At 44.7% G+C, this 24,284-nt stretch overlaps 1 protein-coding gene and 1 long non-coding RNA gene across 2 annotated transcripts; one reads left to right on the top strand and one right to left on the bottom strand.

Annotated features, from left to right (window-relative positions):
• The first annotated feature begins 2,190 nt into the window (after positions 1-2,190).
• LOC139060068 (glutathione S-transferase omega-1-like) lies at positions 2,191-20,048 on the top strand. Its single transcript, XM_070538854.1, has 5 exons — positions 2,191-2,450; positions 2,793-2,898; positions 6,199-6,418; positions 10,745-10,871; positions 18,687-20,048. The coding sequence occupies exons 1-5, from the start codon at positions 2,426-2,428 to the stop codon at positions 18,923-18,925; spliced, it is 717 nt and encodes a 238-aa protein (XP_070394955.1). The 5' UTR covers positions 2,191-2,425; the 3' UTR covers positions 18,926-20,048.
• Positions 15,379-23,708, bottom strand: LOC139060069 (uncharacterized). Its single transcript, XR_011514591.1, has 2 exons — positions 21,998-23,708; positions 15,379-15,962 (listed from the first exon to the last, which is right to left on the bottom strand). It is a non-coding gene; the product is annotated as an uncharacterized lncRNA (long non-coding RNA).
• Between the last annotated feature and the right edge of the window lie 576 nt (positions 23,709-24,284).

The raw sequence follows: 24,284 nt of genomic DNA, 5'->3' as shown, positions 1-24,284 counted from the left end.
CCGGCACGGGGAGGGGCCGAATAGCAGTCCGTGATCCGGTGGCCGCTTCCGTCGTGGACGCCGTGCAGTTGCGGGAAACCCGAGCCGTGCACGTAGTCGTGTACCCGAAGCAGGGACCATGCGGGGATGAATGTTGCACACCATAGCACTGGCCTTCCGTCAGACAAATCCCAGGGCAAAAACATAACACCATATACGCTTCGCGAACTCGTTAGTGATCTTCTCGACCGTCGGTATCTCGTTGCGGCGAAATAAATTCTGCACACACAACGTGTCATACTTTGTGCTGCGTCTTCTTTTCTCCGCATTTTGTGGGTGCTTTCGCGAGGGCATCAACAGTTTGCCACCCGAAATATGCGAAGCTTTGACCTTCACCTTGAACACTGTGCTTTCGCTGACACGGAGCATCTTGAGTTTGTAATGGTTGCGATAAATGCATTGCTTTATATAAGTACTTGTTCAATAGCAACTGATTCATTTCAAGCTCGGAACAAGAGTAGTAAATGTGCCGTGTACATGTAAAGAAGCGCAAAAGCCAAAGCTGCTCTTTCTACTTTTGTCACTTGCAATGAAGCTAAAGAGCAGACGACGGGCAGCGTTGTGGATGGCAAGGGGTTATTTTTCGGTCGCGATCCGCCATGTGCTGTAGCACATGAGAGCTCTACTAAACCAGTTATCAAAATACAGAAGTCTTTATTTATACCTAAAACTGCGCGTTTCAGGAGCACAATTTTTTTAGTGGAATTATTTTAGTCACGGAGGCAATCGGACATCGCGCTTTGGTCATCTGGGCGGGGCCTCCCATTTTTTCTAAAGTTGTATCCGACTATAGTCGTTCCTTCTGTGTCCGCATTCTTTAAGTTCTTCTGCTACAATCCTCGAATTATATATTGACCATACCAGTTGTGTTGTAATCTTCATGCTTTGTTACATGCATATGGCTTGCTATCAAAAAATGCAAATTGTCAAGAATCAAAATGAAGTATCTAGTTTTCACACATTATATGCTTATCATGCTGTGTCACTGGTGTTGGCACTAACAGTGTGTACTCAGACACTAACAAGAAACAAGCAGCTGAATTTCTTGCACGTGCAAGGCGCTCACATCTCTCAGTATAAGAATGTATACTTTGCTTAATCTAGAAATACGCCTCAGGATTTCCGCTGTTTACACTAATGTCCACATGACAAAAATGAAGAGTGCCCGAAATTTGCGTTCATGAGAACAGTGCACACGCGCGTCCACATTTCACGACAGCGCGCATGTACTCATGTAACTTTTAAGCTGTTCCTTATATTGCCCTCACCGATTACAAACACCTTCGTAGCACAGAAATAACTTCTGAAAAACACACAAGATACGTGAACGAGGCAGAAAGGGCCGGAACCAAAACTCGCCCGCAAAGCTTATGCACTGTTCACTTGAGAACATGTGCATATTGCATAATACGAACACTTATACACCTAGCACCACTGCGACACATTGCACGTACATATCACAGTACACTTACGCTTCGTAAAAGTAAGAACCCTAGCGCTCGAACGTTCTGTACGTGTTCGCGGTCACCAATGCGCATCGCAGCCCGCAAAACAGCTCAAACGAAGGTAGACACAAACAGCACATTACAAATGACTGCGATGAGGCGATAATGAAGCTCATCGCTACACATCGTGCCATCGCTTCTGAAACACAAGCCAGTACTGCACAAACTTGCAATCTTCGTATCGATGAAGCGCGCACACACACCTACGAACACCATATGCTGAGGAGGGCGATCGCAATCTTTTCATTTTGCCGCGTACCGAACTAGTGTCATGCTCAGAATGCAGGTGTGAGCGATGGCCTTCACGTTTGTAATGCACGTGCAAAAAACGGCCTAAAACACACGAAATCGGCGGCTTCATTCCTTCCGATCCTCGCGTAAACACAACACACATCCGTCTGTTTCCTCTGGCGATCGCACGGACTGAAGAGGTCAGGAAGAGTACAGCTGCTTGTTGTGTTAGACAAATAGCTTTGCAGGTGCTGAATAGCTCTTGCAGTGATCACAATAAACCACACAAAAAAACAAACTGCCGCGGCAGCCTAGCGGTCTAGGCCTCGCGTTCCGCTTCGCTTCGAACCAGCGCCATGTTTATGCGGCCGCCGCACGGAGGCGAAAGTTCACGACCGCCTCTCGTGACGTCACGTCGGCCATTACTGGCGAACCGCTCGCTTGCGGTGCGGCGTGCGGCCATGGGCGGTTTGAGCGTAAATCGGCCCTAAGAGTTGCTCAGCTGCATTCCGTTACCTACTTTTGTAGATTCTGATCTAGCGCACCAGCTGGAACCCTACGTAGTTTGAATTGAACGGCTGTTTACGACTGGGCGTTCGTACTTTCCGGTAAAACTGAAGTGGCTACACGGCATATTCAGTACCGCCAGCATGTCCCTGAAAGCTTATAAAGCAGGTAATGTCCATTAGTTTATGTATGCTTGAGAAATTACTTCTCCAGCGCTTATCATTTCGTGTGGATAGTTGAACTAATGTGTCGGAAATTTCGTGCGAGGCTGAAACTTACAGCCTCGCAGGTACAAGCTGCAGTTGGTTGTCATACATTTAACTAGTCAAGGTTCGGGTTAACTATGCATTTCCGGAGCAATGGGCAACATTTCCATCAATACTATTGAAGCACTCTCGGTAGGCTATGGTTTGTGTCATGGTAGAGCAACGATTCAAGCGCATGTCCTGTTGCATCGTTTATAAGTGTGTGAAGTATATGCCGCTAATCTTTTACAAAACCACTGTGCAGGCATGCCATGCCCCCCTTTGGCACCTGGAAAGCTCCGCATCTACGGCATGCGCTTCTGCCCGTTCTGTCATAGGGCGTTCCTCGTGCTTCATGCGAAGAATATCGAGTAAGTATCGGTCACAGCCCTCCGTGAAATGTCATCACAGAATAGTAATAATTGAAGTTGCCAATCGTTAGAAATATCGATGCCAAGTGCAGTTATACTCGTTATTGTAGTGCAGTCAAAATTCAGCTGACATGAATACCAGCGGTCTCAAAGGCAAGCACAGTTTCTAGAGTAGCTGCAGTAAGTTTATTACCTGTTCGTAATGCTCAGAGAAAAAAAGCAATAATGGTAATTTGCTAACGTGTTTTCCACAAAAGTGTAAAGTTGCAACAGCTACTACCAGAGAAAGAAAGTATTCTTCTGAATATTTTTGAAAATGTATCCTCGCAAACCAAATGAAAACTAAGTTGCACTGCTCAGTTCTGCCACTCAACGCTACGGGCACATTTTTCGTTATTCACTGCATTGAAATTCTGGCATGTCTGTAAGAGATTTGCTTAAATTTGCTTGCACATTTAAGAAATGTATACAAAATAATTAGGGGTGTGCAGACATTTGAATGCGAATTAAATAGTTTTTGTAATTTTATTTGTTTTCAATTTGAGAACTCTCAATTTCAGATTCTTCAATATTTGTTTCTGTCCAAATATACTGGACATAGCAACAGTTACTGATGCACTGTGAGGCAAAGACCAACGCAAGGGGAGGCTATTTCAAATGACTCAGCCACAGAAGAGGCACGGTTGTTGCACAAGGACGCCAGTTTTTAGCGAATGCATAAGGCAGATAACTTAATCAATTCGAGCCATTCAGTAAGAATGCCCCACTTTTTAGGCAGCATATAACTGATCTTTCCTTGATGTAAGAAATGAAATGTATTATTCTGTAAGTCTATCTTTGAATCCATTAAACAATATGCAGGGCTATCTCACAATTCACTCTTTCAATGGATACAACACTGTGTGCATCTAGTAACGGGCGGTTCGCTTGCTTCGTTACTGTCATTGTAACTGTGTGCCAGATAATTGATAACTTCAGGTAATCATTTACAAGTTCCTCAGTTTAACGGACGTCCAGTTGCAAATCATATCACATGCGTGCAGCAAACAGTGCAAGGAAACTTTTTTTTAACCAGATTGTGTGCAACCCTTTGCTTTAAAAAAAAAATCAGAATTGGATGCAATGCTTGTATGTGATTATTCTCTGATATTGTTATACGATTCAGAAATTTCACCGTTCTAATGGTTTTATTTCGTGGTCATATGTCATGGTTTGTTTCACTCAGTTTTGGCACTTGACTTTGCCTTTGACGCAGCTTTTGCATGAGTAATTTTGGCACATTTGCACCAAAATGCTCATTTAAAAGCTTTTGAGGTCGTACCTAAACAGTATACTTGCTCTCTTACATTAAGCGATATCTACACTTCCAAAGAGCACTAATGTTGCTTTTAAGTAAAATTGCATCATTGTTGGCTTAGTAGTTAACATGAATCTCTAAGCAAACCAGCATATGCTGATGAATCTTGCCATTATGTAGTTATTTTAGTGTACCTACATTTCGGCCATTTGAGTGAAATGTATGTTTGATAATTTCCTAAACTCTGGCTATGTATAACAGTTACTGAGAGCTTTCGGGGCAGAAACCAGGGGTGTATTCTCAGTTGATCACTTTCAGCAGTAGGTACACATTTGCATTGCATAGCATCGGGTGTAACATCTCATTGGATTGACAACCATTCTGCCTACTAGTTTAGCCAATCAACATTCACTGAGCATGATATCCCTGAAAATGATTGATTCAGACTATGTTCTCAGGGTGGCCTTTGATGGCATTATCTTGCTATATAACCTCATGGACAAGCTTCCTTCCACAACATATAGTACTAGAAAACTTCTCCACTATCGTTATGATTTGTGTTGCTTGACCTTCTGGGGACAATTAAGTTCACCATAAAGGAGTTGGTTTCTTAAATCATACTTTGGCAACCTTTGATTCCTCACCCTAGCTACAACGTAACAATATTGAATAATGCTTCATGTTTCAGTATGAGAAAAAAAACACAAGCAGTTATAAATCCAAGGCAAATATAAGAAAAGTTTCCTTGTGTGAAACTTGTATTTTCTGTGAATGTTAGCTGTTTACATTATTTCTCATACTGAAGCACAAAAAATAATTTCATATTGTCTAGTTGTAGTAACGGTTAAGAATCAAACGCTACCGGAAGTATGAGTTAGGAACATCTTAATTGGGTGAACTGGTGACAAGCAACACTCAAATCGTAATGATAGCACCTAGCACAGTCATTGGTTATTGAACCTCAACTGATGCGTCAAGTCCATTCGCTGTATATATATATGTCACCACACATTTGAGGGTGATTGCTGCTGCTTGCATATGCTCGAGAACGTACACTATTTGTGTTGACTTGAAATAGTTTGATTAGACATGACTCTTTCACTACAGAATTGGGGACAACATGCAAGAAATTTCAAGTACACTGGGCGTGTCTCGCACATCTTTATAACTCATAACATCAACAACTCGGTGAAAAACAGACACAAGTGAAAAGCAGAACATCAACAAGTGACCTCTGGCAAACTTGTCAGCCCCTTCCACTCCCCAATACCAAGATCTGCAGTTGCAGAAGACTGCACTGTTTGCTTCCTGTTGCTTCTGCATTGACAATGGTCAGTTAGTTATGTAGCGTTTTATGGTGCAAAGCACCTAAGGCTATAATGTGCCACGCACAAGGTCAGATATTGTAGTCAGAAGTGTGTAGAGCAGTAAAACAGCATTAGGTTGCACTACTTGTCGCTCAAGGAACGACACAAGATTCGAACTGTGCAACTGATCTTGTATAAGCAAAGGAATGACATGCTGAAATTATCGGTTCCATATAAATTAGAGGTGGTGGTTGTCATGTGTGTGCTGACAAGTTGTTTAAAAGAAATAAAATAATGAAGCATAGAATATCTGACACCGCTTACTGTGCATTTAGTTCTTGAATTTTTTCAAATTGCAACCCTCAGAGAGGTTCTTGCTATGTTTCTTTCTCCATGTCTCAAAAACTGTTATGTTCAATATGGGAATTTGTATAAAATTTAAAAAGTATTTGTTGTGTATTTAGAACAAGATATGTCTTAAAGATAACATTTAGATACACAAGTACCTTTAGCCTCTAGCTGGAAGGGAGGGCCCTATGTATAATTGAAGAAAAACGAATACCTGTTTTCCTTTATTTCCTTGTGGTCTCTAAGGTGCCACGATTTATTTGCAAAATAAGTGCCAGCTGGCGCAGCAACATACTGTATGAAGATTGTGCAATATTTCTTTTTAATTTTATATGTACCTTCTTTCAGCCATGAAGTAGTTAATATCAACCTCAAGGACAAGCCTGAATGGCACTTCAAGTTAAATCCTGCTGGCAAGGTTCCCATAGTCCAACAAGATGACAAGCTGGTCTGTGAATCACTGATTGTGTCCGAGTATTTGGATGATGCGTATGGAAAGGCAAAGCTTCTGCCAGCTGACCCCTACCTGAAAGCAAGGGAGAAGATGTTTATTGAAGTTGGTTCTGCGGTGAGTACTTTGGTGGTGAACATCAAGTGAACTGAGGCCTTCATATCGACATTTCGGTTTCAGTGATTCTCTTTTGCACAACATGGCATCTAATGCGACGCCTCATTAATTCCATGTGCATTCTTGTGTCTTGCTTAGCCATTCAGTGCCCACTGAAAGCGGTACTAAGAGTGTGCAACCTAAAGTAACGCCTCTGGTCTGAAACCAGTCAGAGCACTGAAATGTCTTAGCAGTCCCATTTCATCTTTTTGTAGCCAGTCAGCAGTACTGAAAGGTATGTCTCCCAAAGTTATTGACCTAGAATACAGGCTCTAATCTCAAGCCAGTCACTGCAGTGAAACACTGGAGTGTTTGCATATAGTGCTTTTCTTTATGCTGTTCAACAGCACAAACATAAATAAGGTTTTCTTTGTTTGCCTGTGGATGGAAAAAAATTGTGGTGCCATTTGTTGGCAAAGATAAACAGTAAAGATTTCTCAAATGAAAGGCAACATGTTGGTTTCAAACAACTTATTCTTGGTCTAATTGGTTCAGCAAGTTTGATGGCAGCTAAGAGGCTGCTTGCAATGTTTGCAACAATATCGGTCAGTTGTGTGCAACTGATTGCTTGACTGGGCATCAAATTTACCATTTTGAGTCTCACTTGTTCTTAAATAGATAACAGGGTTGGAGGTTACGTCTTGCTAGTCTTTCACAAGTTATAAACAAAATTGAGGTAGTATGACTAAAATAAAGGTACATGTGTATTTCTTACCAGACCACATTCTCACCCTTACTCATTTTCTGTTAGTCTTGTACAGTAAGGCAGTGTAAGTTTGACATGTTTGAGCTTGATTGACCCCTCTTGTATGCATTAGTAACAGTATAATGCTTGTTTATTGATAAACCATTAACCAGTTCTGAGAAAGTGCTGTCCAAAGCTTACTGTGTGATTTTCATGCCTGTCTTTATTTTTTGTGTCTTTTGTGGCGCTCCTAGACCCCACTCATTGTAAAGCTAACATTTCTTTTACTCCATAAGTATAATTTTTTAATCCAGTTTACCTTCACATTCGTTTTTACACATTCCTTACCCGCTGTGGTTTCTCAGTGGCTATGGTGTTGGGCTGCTGAGCAAGAGGTCCAGGATCGAATCCCGGCCACGGAGGCCGCATTTCGATGGAGTGGAAGTGCGAAAACACCCATGTACTTATATTCAGGTGCACGTTAAAGAACCCCAGGTGGTTAATATTTCCGAAGTCCTCCACTATGGCGTACCTCATAATTAGAAAGTCATTTTGGCATGTAAAACCCCATAATTTAATTTTTTACACATTCCTTTTCGCATTCCTTTTTACACAACGTAACCAGGGGATGCGTTAGGAGATTCTGACCCCCCTCCCCCCTCACTTTTCCTGTGAAATCTATTGGTGTGGTGATGTGTCTCACACACTTGCAACCATAAAAGCTGGTGGCTACTCTTATAGCCCAAACATTTATATAACTGAGACGTTTCACCTAAACCCATAGGTTTGTTACACAGTATAAACTAAACCTTGTATAGCCTAAACTTATTACCAAACTTATAATGTTGACTTATTTTCTTTGCTTAACTTGGATTCAGGTTTCAGGCACCCACGAAGCTCTTCATTTTGAAGTACAAATAATTTAAATATCCCTCTCTCATTAGTACAGTAAACTCCACTGAAACAGAACTAGAAGGGGCAGAAAAATGTATTCTATTTATCGAAAGTTTCATTTAAGTGAAGTACACAAAAATCACCAAGAATTCTTTTATTCGACAAGCATCTGAGTGTTTTGATATCACTGTGATGAAAATAAAAATACTTTTTATGGGCTCATCTTCTAATAGTATAGCTTCCTTCGTGCAGTGTTGTGTGTGCAAGAATTCCCAATAATTCTGCACAATCCTTGCGTTAAAATCAGCGCTGCAGACTTTCAACTGGCGTCTCTTGCCATCTGGTCCAAAACAGTAACCCACAATGGAACATTAATACCAGTGTATTTGTCAATAGAATCATAGTACCCACCATGAACTTCCCTGATCACATCTTAAACTCTCGGAGCAGGTAACAAGGGCATTATCTGAGGTCTCTTATTCCTGGCTATACTAGGAGAATGCCAGCAAACTTGAGAGTAGAAAAAATCAAGCGGCAGACATAGACAAAGAGACAGGAAGGTAGCTGGACTAACAACTCAACTTCATTCATGAAAATGACGTCCCCCAAGTCTGTACTGAACATGCGCAGGCACAACAAAACAAAAACACGGTCAACACCTTATCTATACACGTCTACAGTTATCAAGAAATAAAAGCTCTTTCTTAGTTAGGAACACAGATGGCGCACTTACACACTTCTTGGGGCCAAGTTTATAGATATGATAGGCTTCAATCAGCTCTCTTTCCTGCCGAGTCTTAGCCTTGGCCAAGATTGAAACGTCACTGAAGATAGGGTTACAACTGACCCGCCGTGGTTGCTCAGTGGCTATGGTGTTGGGCTGCTGAGCACGAGGTCGCGGGATCGAATCCCGGCCATGGCGGCCGCATTTCGATGGGGGCGAAATGCGAAAACACCCGTGTGCTTAGATTTAGGTGCACGTTAAAGAACCCCAGGTGGTCAAAATTTCCGGAGTCCTCCACTACGGCGTGCCTCATAATCAGAATGTGGTTTTGGCACGTAAAACCCCAAATATTATTATTAGGGTTACAACTGCACTCCTTACGATGCAGCGGAAGATTACCTCCTGTGCCTGTGGGTATTAGATTTGCATGCTCACGCATGCGATCATTCACACAGCGATCGGTCTGTCCTATGTAATCTCTACCACAGTTCAAAGGAATACTGTACACTACACCTGTGTCGCACATGTGATGCTTCATGATATGCTTGGTATTGCACTTACTCTTTCGCAAACTAAATAAAATAAAATAAAAAAGAACCTGGTGGTTATGCCATATGTACATGGCATTTAACATAGATTGAAAAAGGTTGCGGCAAAAAACGACGTCAGTTTGGTTTGTTCTGCGCCTTGCAAGCTTGCAGAACTTTGCATGATGGTCTCGCAGCACAGTTCGCGAAGGGTATGTGCGAAGGGAACCCCAGGTGGTCAAAATTTCCGGAGTCCTCCACTACGGCGTGCCTCATAATCAGAAAGTGGTTTTGGCACGTAAAACCCCAAATATTATTATTATTCAGTGACGTTTCAATCTTGGCCAAGGCTAAGACTCAGCAGCAAAGAGCTGATTGAAGCCTATTGCATCTATAAACTTGGCCCCGAGAAGTGTGTAAGTGCGCCATCTGTGTTCCTAACCAAGAAAGAGCTTTTATTTCTTGATAACTGTAGACGTGTATTGATAAGGTGTTGACCGTGTTTTTGTTTTGTTGTGCCTGCGCTTGTTCAGTACGGACTTGGGGGACGTCGTTTTCATGAATAAAGTTCAGTTGTTAGTCCAGCCACTTTCCTGTCTCTTTGTCTATGTCTGCCTCTTGATTTTTTCTACTCTCAAGTTTGCTGGCATTTTCCTAGTATAACCATGTACCAACTAGCCCAACAAGCCACTCCCATGAACTTATTCCTGGCGGTGTGAACGAAACAGTAGTGGCAGCCTTGCTTTCATCCTCCTCAGGGAGGATTGCTTACCTATAGTGAGACCCTCATGATAGACAGACACCTTTGGAAATTTGACATATTTAATTTGCATTAAGTTTACCATGACTGCCAGATGGATAGGATTTTCTTCAATATTTATAACATGAACATTTGATATGGCTGTCGAACTTTTCCTTTTCCGTACTCTAATGAGGTGGGTGGTAGTTTTGGCTAAAGTTCCATTGAAGTGAAGTTCATAAAAAAATGGGATTCCCTCTAACCCAAGTTTTGCTAACATTGTGCCAATGGGTGGCCAACATAAGTTGATGCCATTATTTTACTTATCTGGCATTTCTGTTTGTGTTTCGTTTATCCCTGGGGCCCACTGTACATGTCAGCAACGATGTGCTTTACTCACATGCAAAAATAAATTGATATATATACTTCAGGATGGCAGCCATTGTTTCTGCAACCCCCCCCCCCCCCCCCCCCCCCGAAGAAAAGAAAAGGTGCAGCCCTGGCGCTTCGGCATTCCCTTAGCAGCAATATTTCTTGAGCATAAATTTGAATTATAGGTAATGCAACTCATATTTTTTCATTTTCGTCCATGAAGTGTGATTTAGTATCAAAGATTTGTGAAGCTAGGAGTTATAACGGTGTGAACAATGCTTTGGTTCTGATGTGCTATCTGTGGCACTTATTCCTCTCTTGTTCTTATTTTGTACTTTACTGACAGGCTTTGATGCCGGTGCTGAAGATACACTACAACAAGGACAACAGAGTTGAGCTGTGGAAAGAGTTCAAGGAGAAGGTGCGTGCTTATGAAGAGGAACTGTCTTCCAGAAAGACTCTCTACATTTCTGGTACGTAAATTCAGTATATATTCGTTTGAGCACTTCCAATGTATTTTGAGCACCTTGCAGCTAAATTCAGGGCATCCAAACGAACTACGTAGTTTTGCATAGCCATTAGAAAAAATGGCTGTGGCTTAGGTAAGGTTAAGCCCAGGATGCGAAGCATACTAGCCTTTATTTTAGTTGTTGAACCACTGTTTAGCCTGGTGAACTGCTGTTGCTTGGCTATATTTGGTTCGGCTAGACGAAGAAACAACTCATGCATTACTGCTTCGCCTTCAAGAGTGGAACGCGACAGCGTTCCCGTCGACCCGCCAATGGGGTGTAAGACAATGGGCTACAGGGCAGCGACTACGCGCCCCGCATTGGACGCGGTGAGCGTCGAGCAAAGCAGCGTTCGGCGCGGCAACGAAATGTGCGCCTGAGCAAGAGACGCACGCCTTAGAAACAGCTCGTTTCTAAGGCAACACCGCATTCACTAGAGGCGCTTTTGTACCGCTTTGAAGCATCGTACTCGTGGCTCAGTGGTAGCGTCTCCGTCCCACACTCCGGAGACCCTGGTTCGATTCCCACCCAGCCCGTCTTGCAAGAGTTGAGCCAAAGCCACTTCTCTGTCGTGACGTCACGGTGTCACGTGGTTTCATGGTGACACCGCCGCGCCTGAGGAGCTGGGTTGAGCTCTCATAATATGCTTCGCATAAAAACTGCAGTAGCCACTGTAGCATCTACTGCTACTCTTCTGCAAATATACAAATGAGGAGTCTCACAAGGTAGCACTTCAAGTTAGGTGTACTGCACATATGTTTGAACTATCTAAAAGAACTGGTAAATGTAGGAGGAGAATTCCATTCGTTTTTTTGGTTCTTTTCATTGTGTCATTTTACAGACATCATCAAGGCTCGGTCTTTTGTGGACTGTCACTTGAGTTTGCTTATCAGTTTTAAAAAACAAATTTCCTAGCCATATGTCTGTGAGAACATGTGACAGGTACTATTAATTGCACTCAATGTGAGTTGCGGTGAAGGAGCCTGTTAGTGAAGGGGCTCCAAAAATCTAGCGCAGGGCCGACTCACAAGATATTACTGAGCTGAATGGCAGTTCAATTACTCATAGCACTCTGTTTATAAGAAAATTGGCACCTGTTACATTTCTTATTGAAAAAAAAAAATTGGCAGATGTATATTGTGATACAGCTGATATTGAGCGCAGTGGTGAATTCATCAACTACATTCCTAGCAACATACCTCTAGTAGTACATTCCTGAAACAACAGTTGCATGTCATTGTTGGCACAGCTGCGAACGTCATTGCTTGCAGCACAGTTGTCACTGCTGAAACTTGGCACAACTTAGTCTGTAGCTTGTCATGGCTATGCTAGTATTAATTTGTTGCTCTCCATTACTTATAAACTAACGGTTACATTGTAAAAAGGTTCACTCAAACAGGGAGAATGTCGTGCACAAAATAAAAGGCTATAGATTTATGTGCACTCATTCACTATTTCTGGTTTCATGTAAAAATGACTGAATCAACCAAATAAATCTTAACTTTATATTTATTATGTTCTAATCATAGCTGTGTTCACCTAGCCCCTTGCCACTCTTGGAAAAATGAATATTTTGGCAGGGCAATAAATTACGATTTATTGCTACTAAAAAAAAATGAACAGAACATAAGCGCATGAAAAACAATGACAAAAGAAATAGGAAGATGGTTGTGCGAGTGAGGTCGGCTAAACTTTCTAAGCATGCCATTGATGGAATAGAGCCTGTGCTATCGTTCCCTGAGTTGTCGAAGTAGACTGTTACTACCATGATGCAAACATTCTTAGTTTTGAAAACATTTTATCTGAAGCTAGTGAGTGCAAAATTATTAGCATTCAAAGCTCTGTACACTCCATTTCCTGAAAGCATACCTACCAACTCTCCCGCTTGTACGAACAGTGTCATAAATTTCCCGAAAAACTGCCCCAATGTCACTCCGAAAAAAAAAGACCGCCATGTGTACAGCCTCATCGTAATTGCCATTGCCGTTATGTGCTAGGATTTAAATGCAAGTCAGTCAGATTTAAGAGGAAGCTTTAGCTCGGGTGCTCCTATCTAAATACATGTAAAAGGAGAACTTGTTTTTCGTGGCAACCACTGCACCAAACTTAACGAGGTTGGTTGCATTTAAAAGAAAAACTTAATATTTAGTGATGGTTGGTTTCGAATTTTTGATTTAGGTAGTCAATTTCTTACTAAAAACTGGCAAAAATCGAACATTTTCAGGAAAAGAAACCATTAAGTTTACAACTCTGTAACTTAGGAATGGAAAACAATATGATAATTCTGTGAATTGCATCTCCTAGTACATCTAAAGTAGACAAAATTGATATGTTACACATGAATCTAAAAAGAATTTAGTAAAGTGTAAATGTGCCTTTTGTAAAACTCTTGTACACAACATAGCAAATTCCCATAATATATAAATTGACATATTGAATTTGTCTGCTTTGAATTATTTAATGGATGCTATTTACATAACCGCGATATCTGTTATTGACGCAGAGGTTTTAAGTTGTAAACTTCGTGCTTCTGTTTTTCTTGAATTTTCGAACATTCTGTCAATAAAATGCAGGCTCTAAATCGAAATTCCGCTTCCAACAGTCACTGGAATTTAACTTTCTCTCTCAAATGCAGCAAATTTGATTAAAATCGGTGCAGTGGTTATCTCAGAAAAGCGTTTTTTATTTTTAGGTGTACTTGAATAGGCCACGTCGGAGTTGGGCCCGAGCTAAGGCTTCCTCTTCAATCTAAGTCGTTGGTTTGTAGGAAGTGTAGGCCTAACTCGGTTCACCTCAGATCGAGAAATGCTTTGACAAGTGCATTTGAAGCAAAGGGCTAATATGCATTGCAGAATGCCGGTTTTTATAAGTCAGCTTTGCCATTTTGCTGCTGTATTATACAATGAAGCATACTAAAAGTGGAAAGAGGTCGCTGTCATGGGACATCGCAGGTGTTCCTTAATAATGCACACACCATCTTTATTTACACTAAGAGCGGTGAGATGCCTAAATAACTACTGGCAGCCATTCAGAGCTCTTCCAAACATTGTTGTGGTGATGTGAGCTCTCTCACCCACCCTGCGCCACTTGTATATATGCATGAGACCGTGATGGGACCTAGTACGCATTCCTGTAGGTATTCCTGTAGGTATGCATACATGTGGTCATGGGCAGTTTTAGGTCACATTATGAACACTAATAACTAATATTGTGAGAAAGTCTCGGCTAGTTCCGTTTATTTTGCCGCCATGCGGTTCTGACCCCACCAGAGTGCAGCCAACATGGTAGCTGTCTGCTATTAGCCAACAATGGCTAACAACTGCACTGGCACACTTTCATAGCTGCTTCTGACATTGCTGTAGCCCAGAAAAAAAGAAACATTGTTTTTCTTAACCCCCCCCCCCCCCCCCCCCGCTCACTTCACACCTCAGCGAATCTTGCAAATTTTGAGGTGTGCAAGTTGACAGGTATCCGTAGCCGTAGCCACTTACAGCATCCCAGCTGCCCTATGCTTGCAGAAAGGTAGACCTTTTCTAGACATTTTAGAGCAAGCAATCTGCACTGCGCACCAGGGGTCGTCACAGACGTACAGCCATTAAGTGCCTTATGAATCGGGAGCAGGCAGGCATCAACCACCATTGGCCACTGCAGTGACTTTTTGCGCAGATGTCAGAGATCGGTTAGTACTATTTAATTAATTTGGAAAAGCAGAGGAAACACGTGCTCTGTAGTGAACTGCAAGAACTCGGGAGAATTGGCAGCTATGGAAAAACCTTTGTCATGCAGGGGACAAAAGAATAAGCTGCTGCTGATGATGATGGTAAGCATATGCTTATGATTAATAGGACACTACTTGCTGTGGTGTGTCAGTGGTTATGGTGTCCTGCTGCTGAGCATGTTAAGAGTTGAATTGCTCATCATGTTCGCTGCACTATGATGTGGTCAGAACCAAAGATCGGCAACATGAACAGAACTTGCTGAGGCTCTCAAAAAATATATTTTTGCTTAGGGATCAGTCAGACTCAGATTCACTAGAAATCTTCTCTGCCTGGCTCACTCAGACTAAGTCACCGAAGTTCTACTCAGCCAAGCTCACTTGGACTCACTCACCAAAATTCTACTCAAATGGGCTTACTTAGACTGGCCAAGACAAGACTAAGCCAGTTCCACATGTACTCTGACTCAGACAGGCCCACTTATACTCATAGTCCCGCACCCACTTGCGCTTCACGTAATTTCACATAATTACTAACACATTCATACTAATGGAAAGAGAGTCCATGCGATCTCATGGAATCCCCCACTTGTTTATCTGATTCGAACTCACAGGTGTATAACTCACGTGGATTACCAGCTCACTAATAGGATTGCTCACAGAGAGCCAGAGCAGAGCTCTTTTCACACTCTCATTCATATTCGGGTATGAAAGATTCGGTGACCCAGGGGCTCAGCACCCAGTGAGGGAAGCATGGCGAACTGGCATTGTTTTTATCCCTGGTTTGTCAGGTCACATATGGCCTTTACACACACATAAAACACTTAAACATGTCAAGAGCTGGCTTCGTGGTCCTACTCTAGCCATCCATTTCTGCACGGTATAGTTCGCTATCTTGTGGTGCCTGCTGTCACTCAATAGTCGACTATCCCAAGTGCAGTATCGTGGTGGCACAGTCATGGTGTGCTGAATTTCCACGGCCATGTTGTCTTGTGGAGCTGCCATGCCCTGGCACCGGGGTAGGATGCTCACCACTCTGGGCTTGAGAAGCGTGACAGGCCCATTGACGGCAAGCTGTGCTGGCTCCTGCCGGTGAAATGGGGCCAGCAGCACTGCTGGCAGCCATTTGGACTGCAGCGCTGCTTGGTCTCAGCGGCGGCTCTCAGGCGGGTCCACAGGCACGGCAACCAGGGTGGACTGTCAGCCGCCAGTGTCGTTATTCGGTCCCCACAAACCTCGAATGGTTCTCCGAGCAGACCGGTAGCCGCTCGTGTCTGGGCTGGCCTGGCTGGGCTCCAAGAACAGACGCCTAGGCGGACCAGTAGCTGTCTCGGTCATCACTGGAACACGTCCCGCCAGGTTGTTGCTAACCCCTACTTGTTCTGCCAGTCTTCCCAAATTCAAACCGCCAGCGCACACTCTCCTCACGTACCACATTGCCGTGCACACTTCCTCTTCGTTCACTTCATCCATCCAGCACACTCGTCTCCACATGTCACACATGTTTACAGACATTCATTGCCGCACACTCACTTGCACGTGCTTGTTCCCACTCATAATGATCATTCACACCCACTGGCATCCACTAGTAATGAAATCGTCGTGTTGAAACGGAAAAGAAATACAGGTTAGGTTCGGATCCAATGCACTCTCATTTCATTCTGGAGTTCCAGTTCATAGAAATAAAAATGTATAACTGTTCATGAAAGGTGTTCAGTGTAGTCCACATTATCTATCTTCATGATGTCACATTGCCCAGTGCTATTGATTTGCCCGTATGGTGCATGCGCAAGTATTCTCAGGACAAGGCAAAAATGGGCTTGCTTGCACTTGAGAGCAAGCAACTGATGTTTAAACATGAATGTCCTTTATTGTACTTTTATCTTATACAGCTACAGCAGATGTACACGTAAAGACAGTGATCGTAGGCAGTGGCGTCACTGGAGTGTGCAGCACATGGTTTGGCGCCTCTACGCGTCTGTCTCTGGAGATCCTCTTTCCCATGTTTTCTTTCGTTATTATCCGTACCCAGCACGTGCAAACCTTTGAAAACAACCTTCCAAGATGTATAAGTGCACCAATTAAGGTATTTGTAAATGTAAAAACTTGCAGTCACAACCGAATTATCAGGTTATGCTTTTCTTCATGATTGAAATGGCAGATTTTAATATAGCGACATTCACTTGCCAAAATTGCACTAGGCTGGATCACTTGGACTTACTCACCGAAATTCTACTCAGCGGTCTCGCTCAGACTCGTGGGTCAGTGTAAGTCTGAATGAGTAGACTCATCAATGAGTTTACCGACACATGGCCAGTACACAAAAATGTTTTTGATGCATGTTAGATAATCTCAAACAGTCAAAATTCTCCCAGAACACACAGCTGTGGAATTTCTTACAGCCCTCAATTTGCACAGTATGTTGAGCTTCTTAAATAAATGGTACATGCAGTTTGTTTCACAACAGAGTACTGTGAGCATGAAAGAGTCAAGCACTGCCTGGTTGACAATATCTGATAATCCCAAGTAAATATTGCTCTTATCTTGTATGTATGGAAGGGCAAGCACAGTTTTGTATCCCAGCTGGTTCAAGTTTAGTGGGTTTGCTTCTCTTCACTTATCTATGGCTTGAGTTAGATATTGTTTTGGTGTAGTGTGTATCAGCAGGCTGCGGTGACTACATTCTAATGGGGACGGAATCCAAAAATGCTCGTATACCGTGTATTCAGTGCACGTTAAAGAACACCAGGTGGTCAAAATTAATCCGAAGCACATCCCTCCCCCCCTCTCCTCCCACTATGGCAGGCCTCATGTTTTTGGGTTATAAAACTCCAAACTTAAATTTTTTAAGAACTTTGCTGCAGGACGTCTCTGCTGTGTTAGTGCACAATGGCTGCAATAAGTTGTGCGGACACTATAACGCACAGCCCACGGTACAGTAACCACGATAACCTCTTTTGATGGAGACAAGTTGCTCTGTTATAGCACTCTAATTGCAGTTAAGCCGCACACAACATGCTCCCAGTAGAAAAAAATTAGCAGTGGCTTAGCTCGGATATGCCAGGATATACGTAGCATGAGCAAATGTTCAGCTGGTTATTCTTAGCTTTCCTGGCTGTCTAGGATTACCTTGATTATCATTCCTACTGCTGCTTCAATGACACACACGCATTATGTGACACATGTATATTTATTTGTGCTCAACGTCTGGTTGCGCCTCTGTTGCCACAAAGACGGCTCGGTGGTCATTGTAGTAACACGCTGCTGTCTCTATGGCCCCAATGCAGTATTTGGAATTGATTGTCTGTCTCCACTCTTCTGCACCGCTGAGCAGCATTTCGCTCTCCTTCTCCATGGCTATACCACACTGGCAAACGACCCGCTATATGTGCACCCCCACTGATACCTCTGCGCATGCGCACAAAATGAGAGGCGCTATCAAGTGGCTCCGGTGCAGCATCAGACTCGGCTACTGCGCAACAGAGGCGCACAGCTGGGCACGCACCGGCACCAGTGCGTCTGCCGCGGCTATGACGTCACTCCTCTGGAGACGCACGCGGCGGCGGCTCCGGCACGCCAGCTGGGCGCCATGTGACGTCACTGCTCCTTGCGCATGCGCAGCACGGCTCTCCAGGAGCCACGCAAAACTGCTCAACCTCAGCCAGTGTAGCTCACGCTACAAAAGTAGCAGTTACCTTGAGACTTATGTTTGTGACATGCTGGTTCCTAGGAGCATCTACACATTTCTCTTATGAAGATTGCCTTACACCAAGTATGTCGAACATGAAACCATGTTTGAGATAATGTTTCTGAATGTGTCACGTGCATAATGAGCTGCCCTTACCGGGTGTATAAACATACAGTGTCATAAGTGCAACAATCTTGTAAGCACTATGTTCATGCACAGTAGTAAGCAATCAACTAGTCTTTCATAAATGCCTTTGTAGTGAAGCCCTCCGGAACTAGATTACTTTTGAATGTTCTCATTTCTTGCTTACTGTTCATTGTGAAGCTCAATGCTACTGTATATTGAACCGCATTTATCGTCACTTCTTTCATTTCAGGTGACAAACCTGGCTTTGCAGACTACATGGTTTGGCCGTTCTTCCCTCGAGTGCAAGCATTTGCAACAATCTTTCCTGAATTGAAGCCTCCCACTGCTGAAGAGTTCCCTTATCTTCATAAGTGGATTGAAGCTATGAAGAAAGACAAGGCAGTTGCGGCCACTCTGAACGAACAGCACCTGCTGGAGCACACCAAGAGTGTGCTTGACAATAACGTGAATTATGATGTTGGCTTGTGATTACACAAGTGACTAATTATGTTGATGCTCACCATATGGTAGCATTCTTCTTGAAATAACTTCTTTAGTAACAGGGATTTACAGAACTAATGCTATTTATGCTTCTACATGGTGCCCCAGCTATTGTACACAGAGCTTCACGGGAACATAGATCATTCTACGAGAATAAAAACAAGTGTGTGTTACTTAATACCTTGTTGAGAAACTGCCAGTAGTTTTTTATTCCCAACATCTAATAATAGTTAAAAGTTATTATCGGGCTCTTTAATTGTTCTTATTCTCAAGGTCTCAATTAAGCAGTTGTAGATAATCGTAAGACACATCAAAATAGGGGGTATCCAACAAGGTACGCATCTTGTGTTCACTTTTAGCAGCAAATAAAACAAGCCTAGAAAATATGAAAAATACCATGTGACAGCGCACCTGTGTTCATAAAATATCCTCTGCGTTCATAAACAGTCTCTGCGGGAAAGCAAGCTGTTCATCTGAGGCTCACCCCTCAAGACAGCACATTTCCTTTACCTTAATCAGCCTTGATACAGAGTAATCGGCAGGAGTTGTTCACATGCCATGGGAAGAACATGTGGGCTGTTATTGCTGATGCTCGGCCCAGTAATAGACGAACAGCTTGCTTTCCCACTAGGCTGTTTGATGGCTCTGCTGTTCTCTACACATGGGTGCGCAGTCGCATGATATCTCTATTTTGTGGGCTTTTCTTGCTTGCCGGAAAAAAGTAAGCATGTGATGTGACCTTGCTGGAAACATCTCATCTTGACTTGCCTTATGACTCTCTGCAACTGCCTAATTGACATCTTGGCAGTTATAACAACAGTTAAAATGTAGATAATTACTTTAAATTAAATAATTAGCTCTCAGGGGCTAAAACAATGCTGGCAGTTTCTCAATGAGACTCTACATAACATCCACTTCGTCTTATTTGCATGCAATAATTTATATGCTTTAGAACTTGGTTCATGGTAGCTGGGACAGACTGTATGCACTATGGGTTATGGCCAGCATAGTCACAGTACGTATCTTTGGTGTTCTTAACATGCTTATATCCCGGCTTTCATTTTTGTTTTTGCATGGATGAAGTAAAGCTTTTGCATGCAGCTCTTGCACACTTGCTGACTGAAAAACTTTATTGGTCAGAGTATTTACAGGGAGGGTGTAGAGCAGTCCTTAAGGGGCCGTTACATAAACACTATGTGGGCTCCTCATTACAGGAGCTCATTGGCTGTAGCCGCGGCTCGGGCACGGCCAACCAGGGCCCTCTGGCTCGCCAGGTCGGAGCCGCCGAGCAGGGCCGCTTCCCAGTTCTCCCAGCTAGGGTTGGGTATAGGGGGAAGGTGCAGGGTTGATTGGCGTGCCCACACCGTGTGGAAAATGTCCGAAGATTTTTCCTCACAGTGCAGGCACTTCCCTATGCACGCAGGGTCGAAATGTTTTGGGACTGCCTGGCACAGCAGTGTTTAAGTATAGAGGTGAAGGAGTGAACGCTCCTCCACCTTCGTGAGGCCCTTACAGGGCTTAGGAAAGATTGCGTGGCCGAATTGGTAATGTTGGGCGATTTCCTTAAGAGGAAGCTTTAGCTCGGGGCCCAACTCCGACGCGGCCTATTCAAATACATGTAAAATGCAAAAACGCTCTTCTGAGGTAACCCCTGGACCAATTTTATGAACTTTAATTGTTGCTTTTGAGAGAGAAAGTTAAATGCTAATGACTGTTGGTAATGAAATTTCGATTTGGGGCCTGGATATTGTGAAAAGAATTTTTTAAAATTCGGAAGTTCGAAAAGAAAGACTCGCAAAGTTTATGAATTAATAGCTCTGCATCGAAAACAGATCTCGCAGTTCTGCAAACGGCATCCATTAGGCCATACAAAGCAGACAAATTCAATATGTCAATTTATATCTTACGTGAATTTGTTACGTTGTGTACAAGGGTTCTGCAAAAGCAGTTTTTCCATATTACTGAGTTTTTTTTTTTTAGATTCATATGTAACATGTCAATTTTGTCCGCTTTAGATGTCCTATCAGATGCAACTCAAAGAATCGTCATATCATTTTTCCTTGCTGAGTTGAGAGAGTTGCAAACTTGGTAGTTCCGTTTTCTGAAAATCTTCGATTCTTGCCAATTTTTAATGTACATAATACAAATAAAAAATTAAAAACCAACAGTCACTAGATTTTCAGTTTTTCTTTTAAATGCAACAAACCTCATCAAATTTCGTGCAGTGGTTGGCGAGAGAAACGAATTCTCCTTTTACATGTATTTAGATGGGAGCACCCGAGCTACAAAGAACCAAGACGGACAAAAAAGTTTGAGAACAAGTTAAGGACCGCGCAAAGCGTGATAGAACGAAGAATGCCAGGCATAACTTTTAAGAAACAGAAAGAGAGCGGTTTGGATCAGAGAGCAAGCGGGTATAGACGATATTCTAATAGACATTAAAAGAAAAAAATGGGGCTGGGCAGGTCATGTAATGCGCAGATGAGGTAACCGTTGGATCATTAGGGTGACAGAATGGGTACCAACAGAAGGGAAGCGCAGTAGAGGACGGCAGAAGACTATGTGGGGCGACGAAATTAGGAAATTTGCGGGTGCTAGTTGGAATCTGCTGACGCAGGACAGGGGTAATTGAAGATCGCAGGGAGAGGCCTTATTCATCCGGCAGTGGACATAAATAGGCTGTTAATGATGGTGATGACCCGAGCTAAAGCTTGCCTTTAAAGGTATATGCCGGATTGTAGTCGGAGCCCACATCGAGGGGAGGCGAAGGCGATGACCGGAGAGTGAACGCGCGGGCAGAGGCGTAGGCCGCCTCGTCGCCCTCGAAACCCTAGTGCGTGGGAGTCCATCCGGACCAGCCGGAACGCAACCAGGAAGAAGAGTGGCCATGGCCAGAGCTCTCCTACACACCCACGAAGACGAAACGGGGACACGGTTGGTTGACGCCGCGGAATACGCAGAGCACTCGCGGTTGCGGTCGTCGATTCGAGTGGCAAAACGCGCAACGGCAAATGTAGCGTGCGAGCGAGCAGAAGCGGAGAAAGCGGCGGTGGCACTCACCCTCGCGGATCCAGCATGCACCACGGTTTTCTGCGACAAGCGGTCAGAAACTTCGCCAAAGGATGGATCTCACGGAGAGCGGCCACAAGTCCAGCGGGAGGTAGATTTTCAATCCAGAATTCAGTGGTTCTCGGCGCACATGGGAGAAGTATCGGATACCCATCGCAACCGAAACGAGACGGCACACGCCAAGGCGCGCGAGCTCGCGAACCGCACCGGCGACCGTCGTCCATGGGACAGTATCAAAGACTGCTTGACCAGCTACAACGAAATTACCAAGGCCCTCTGCCTGGCCCGCCGAACCTTCCCTCCGCCCAGCTGGTCCGGGCGCAGGCGGTGGCCCTCGGACAACTGCAGACGGTCGCGTACCCTAACCACAGGTAGGCCCCGGCACAAAGGAGGAAGAAGAAGAACCAGGCAAGATGCGCTCCGCATCGGCTCCGCACACAGACCTGTTCAGCGGTCAGCGAACCCGCCGTGGAACTCCACTGCCTACCTCAATCAACGCAGCAAGGTGAGAGCATCCCGAGGACCCCACATATTTGGAGATCCGACGCTCTCCGGCTGAGCCGTCAGCCTTCCTTTCTGGCAGCGGCGCAGCCGCCGCTCTAGGCCTCGCGCGGCCACTTCCCAGACTCCAGCATGCAGGTCACAGTGTCCGCAGAGGACTTGCACCCGTCCGAATACAACCCCCGGGACTGAAAGCATGTCCTGTCCATGCACGCGTCCCGTCGGAACACGACCGGAGCCTCCAAATCTTCTCCCGCATGCCCATGATCCAGCATGGGGACGCCACAGAACGCGAACGTCACGACGCCATCGCCGCCCGCGTTCCAGCCTCGCCAAGAACAGCTGCGCGCTGCGAGTGCAGCAGTGTTCAAAGGTCGCCAACTCGCGCCGTTGCCTGCCGACGCTTACAAAATTGTCTACAGATCGCAGGGAGGGCTCGCGCTTCTCGACATCCCACCGCGCTCGCTACTCGCCACAATCATGCAAGCAGCGCAGCTACAAGGCCAACAAGAGATCCAGATCCGAGTACATCCCACCAACAACACGTGCACCATCGCCACCACGTGCCAAGAGACCGCACTCAAACTCGTCAATCTCAAGAAAATTACACTTCGCGCGCGAAAATGTGCTATCACAGCCTACACCGCCCCACCAGCCGGGGCGGTGCGCGGAGTGATCACGAACGCATTTTGGGATGAAACCCCCAGCGAGGCCATCGCAGACCTTAAGGGCCGAAATTCCGAAGTCCCTATCATTGATGCCTGACGTATGGGGAAAACACGCTCAATCCTTATCACCTTCGCTTACCGGACCAGTTCCGAGGAAAATCATCTACGGCGGCGGTGTCCACCTATGCACGGTCTGGACACATCGACGCCTGTGCGAACTGCAGAAAACCAGGACATCGAGCAGCTGTACCCTGCCCCGCTCCCACCGGTGCCCAAGATTTGGCGAAACTCATGAAAGAGTGGACCCCCCCCCACCTGCGCTCCACAGTGCATTCTCTGCGGTGGAGGACACCTGACCGGAACAAGTGGATGCAAAGCAAATCGAAGAAGTCCTACTACACGCCAGCCGCGATCCACTCAAAAGAAGACAGAACATCGACAACGCCATCGATCCAGCTCCAGCCCGCGTCGACGCTCCGGCAGCACATCATCTCGCCCTTCGGTCGCTCGGCATCTCACATGGGCCGACCTGGCCGCCGGAAGACATACCCCCCCCCCCCCCCCCCGCTCACCCAGCCTCCCGAAGCGCTACAACAGGAACAGGAGCTCCAGGCCCTCAGGGAAGAGGTAAGTCACCTTGCTTCCCTCGTCCATACCCAACTCCCGACACAATCAGTCCTCCCTAACTCCACTCCACCCCCCGAGACGGAATCTCCTAGCACACCTCCCACGAAAAAACAGCGAACCACGCAGGAAATACCACCCCCTCAGTTGACAGACATAGATGCCAAACTCGCAGCGCTTGAGGCTAAATTCGATCGTAAACTACAAGAACTTGAAACACGCCTCGAGACTAAACTCACTCACCTCGTAGAAACCCTCACGGAGAAATTAGAGCACCGCATGGATGTTATGCTTAACAAGATGCTCGAAAACATAGAACACCGCTTCACACAAATGCGCCCTTCCATACCCTCGCAACCCACCCTTCAGTCTACACAATTCACCCCTCCTGTCCAACACATTCCAATGGACACGCAACTCCAGGATCACTGGAGGATGATGTCCAGGATCACTCCAGGATGACGTCCAATGCAACACAAAACGCA

This window comes from Dermacentor albipictus, chromosome 5, assembly GCF_038994185.2.
Source record: "Dermacentor albipictus isolate Rhodes 1998 colony chromosome 5, USDA_Dalb.pri_finalv2, whole genome shotgun sequence".
Lineage (NCBI taxonomy): Eukaryota > Metazoa > Arthropoda > Arachnida > Ixodida > Ixodidae > Dermacentor > Dermacentor albipictus.
This window is presented reverse-complemented; position numbering and strand designations above follow the sequence as displayed.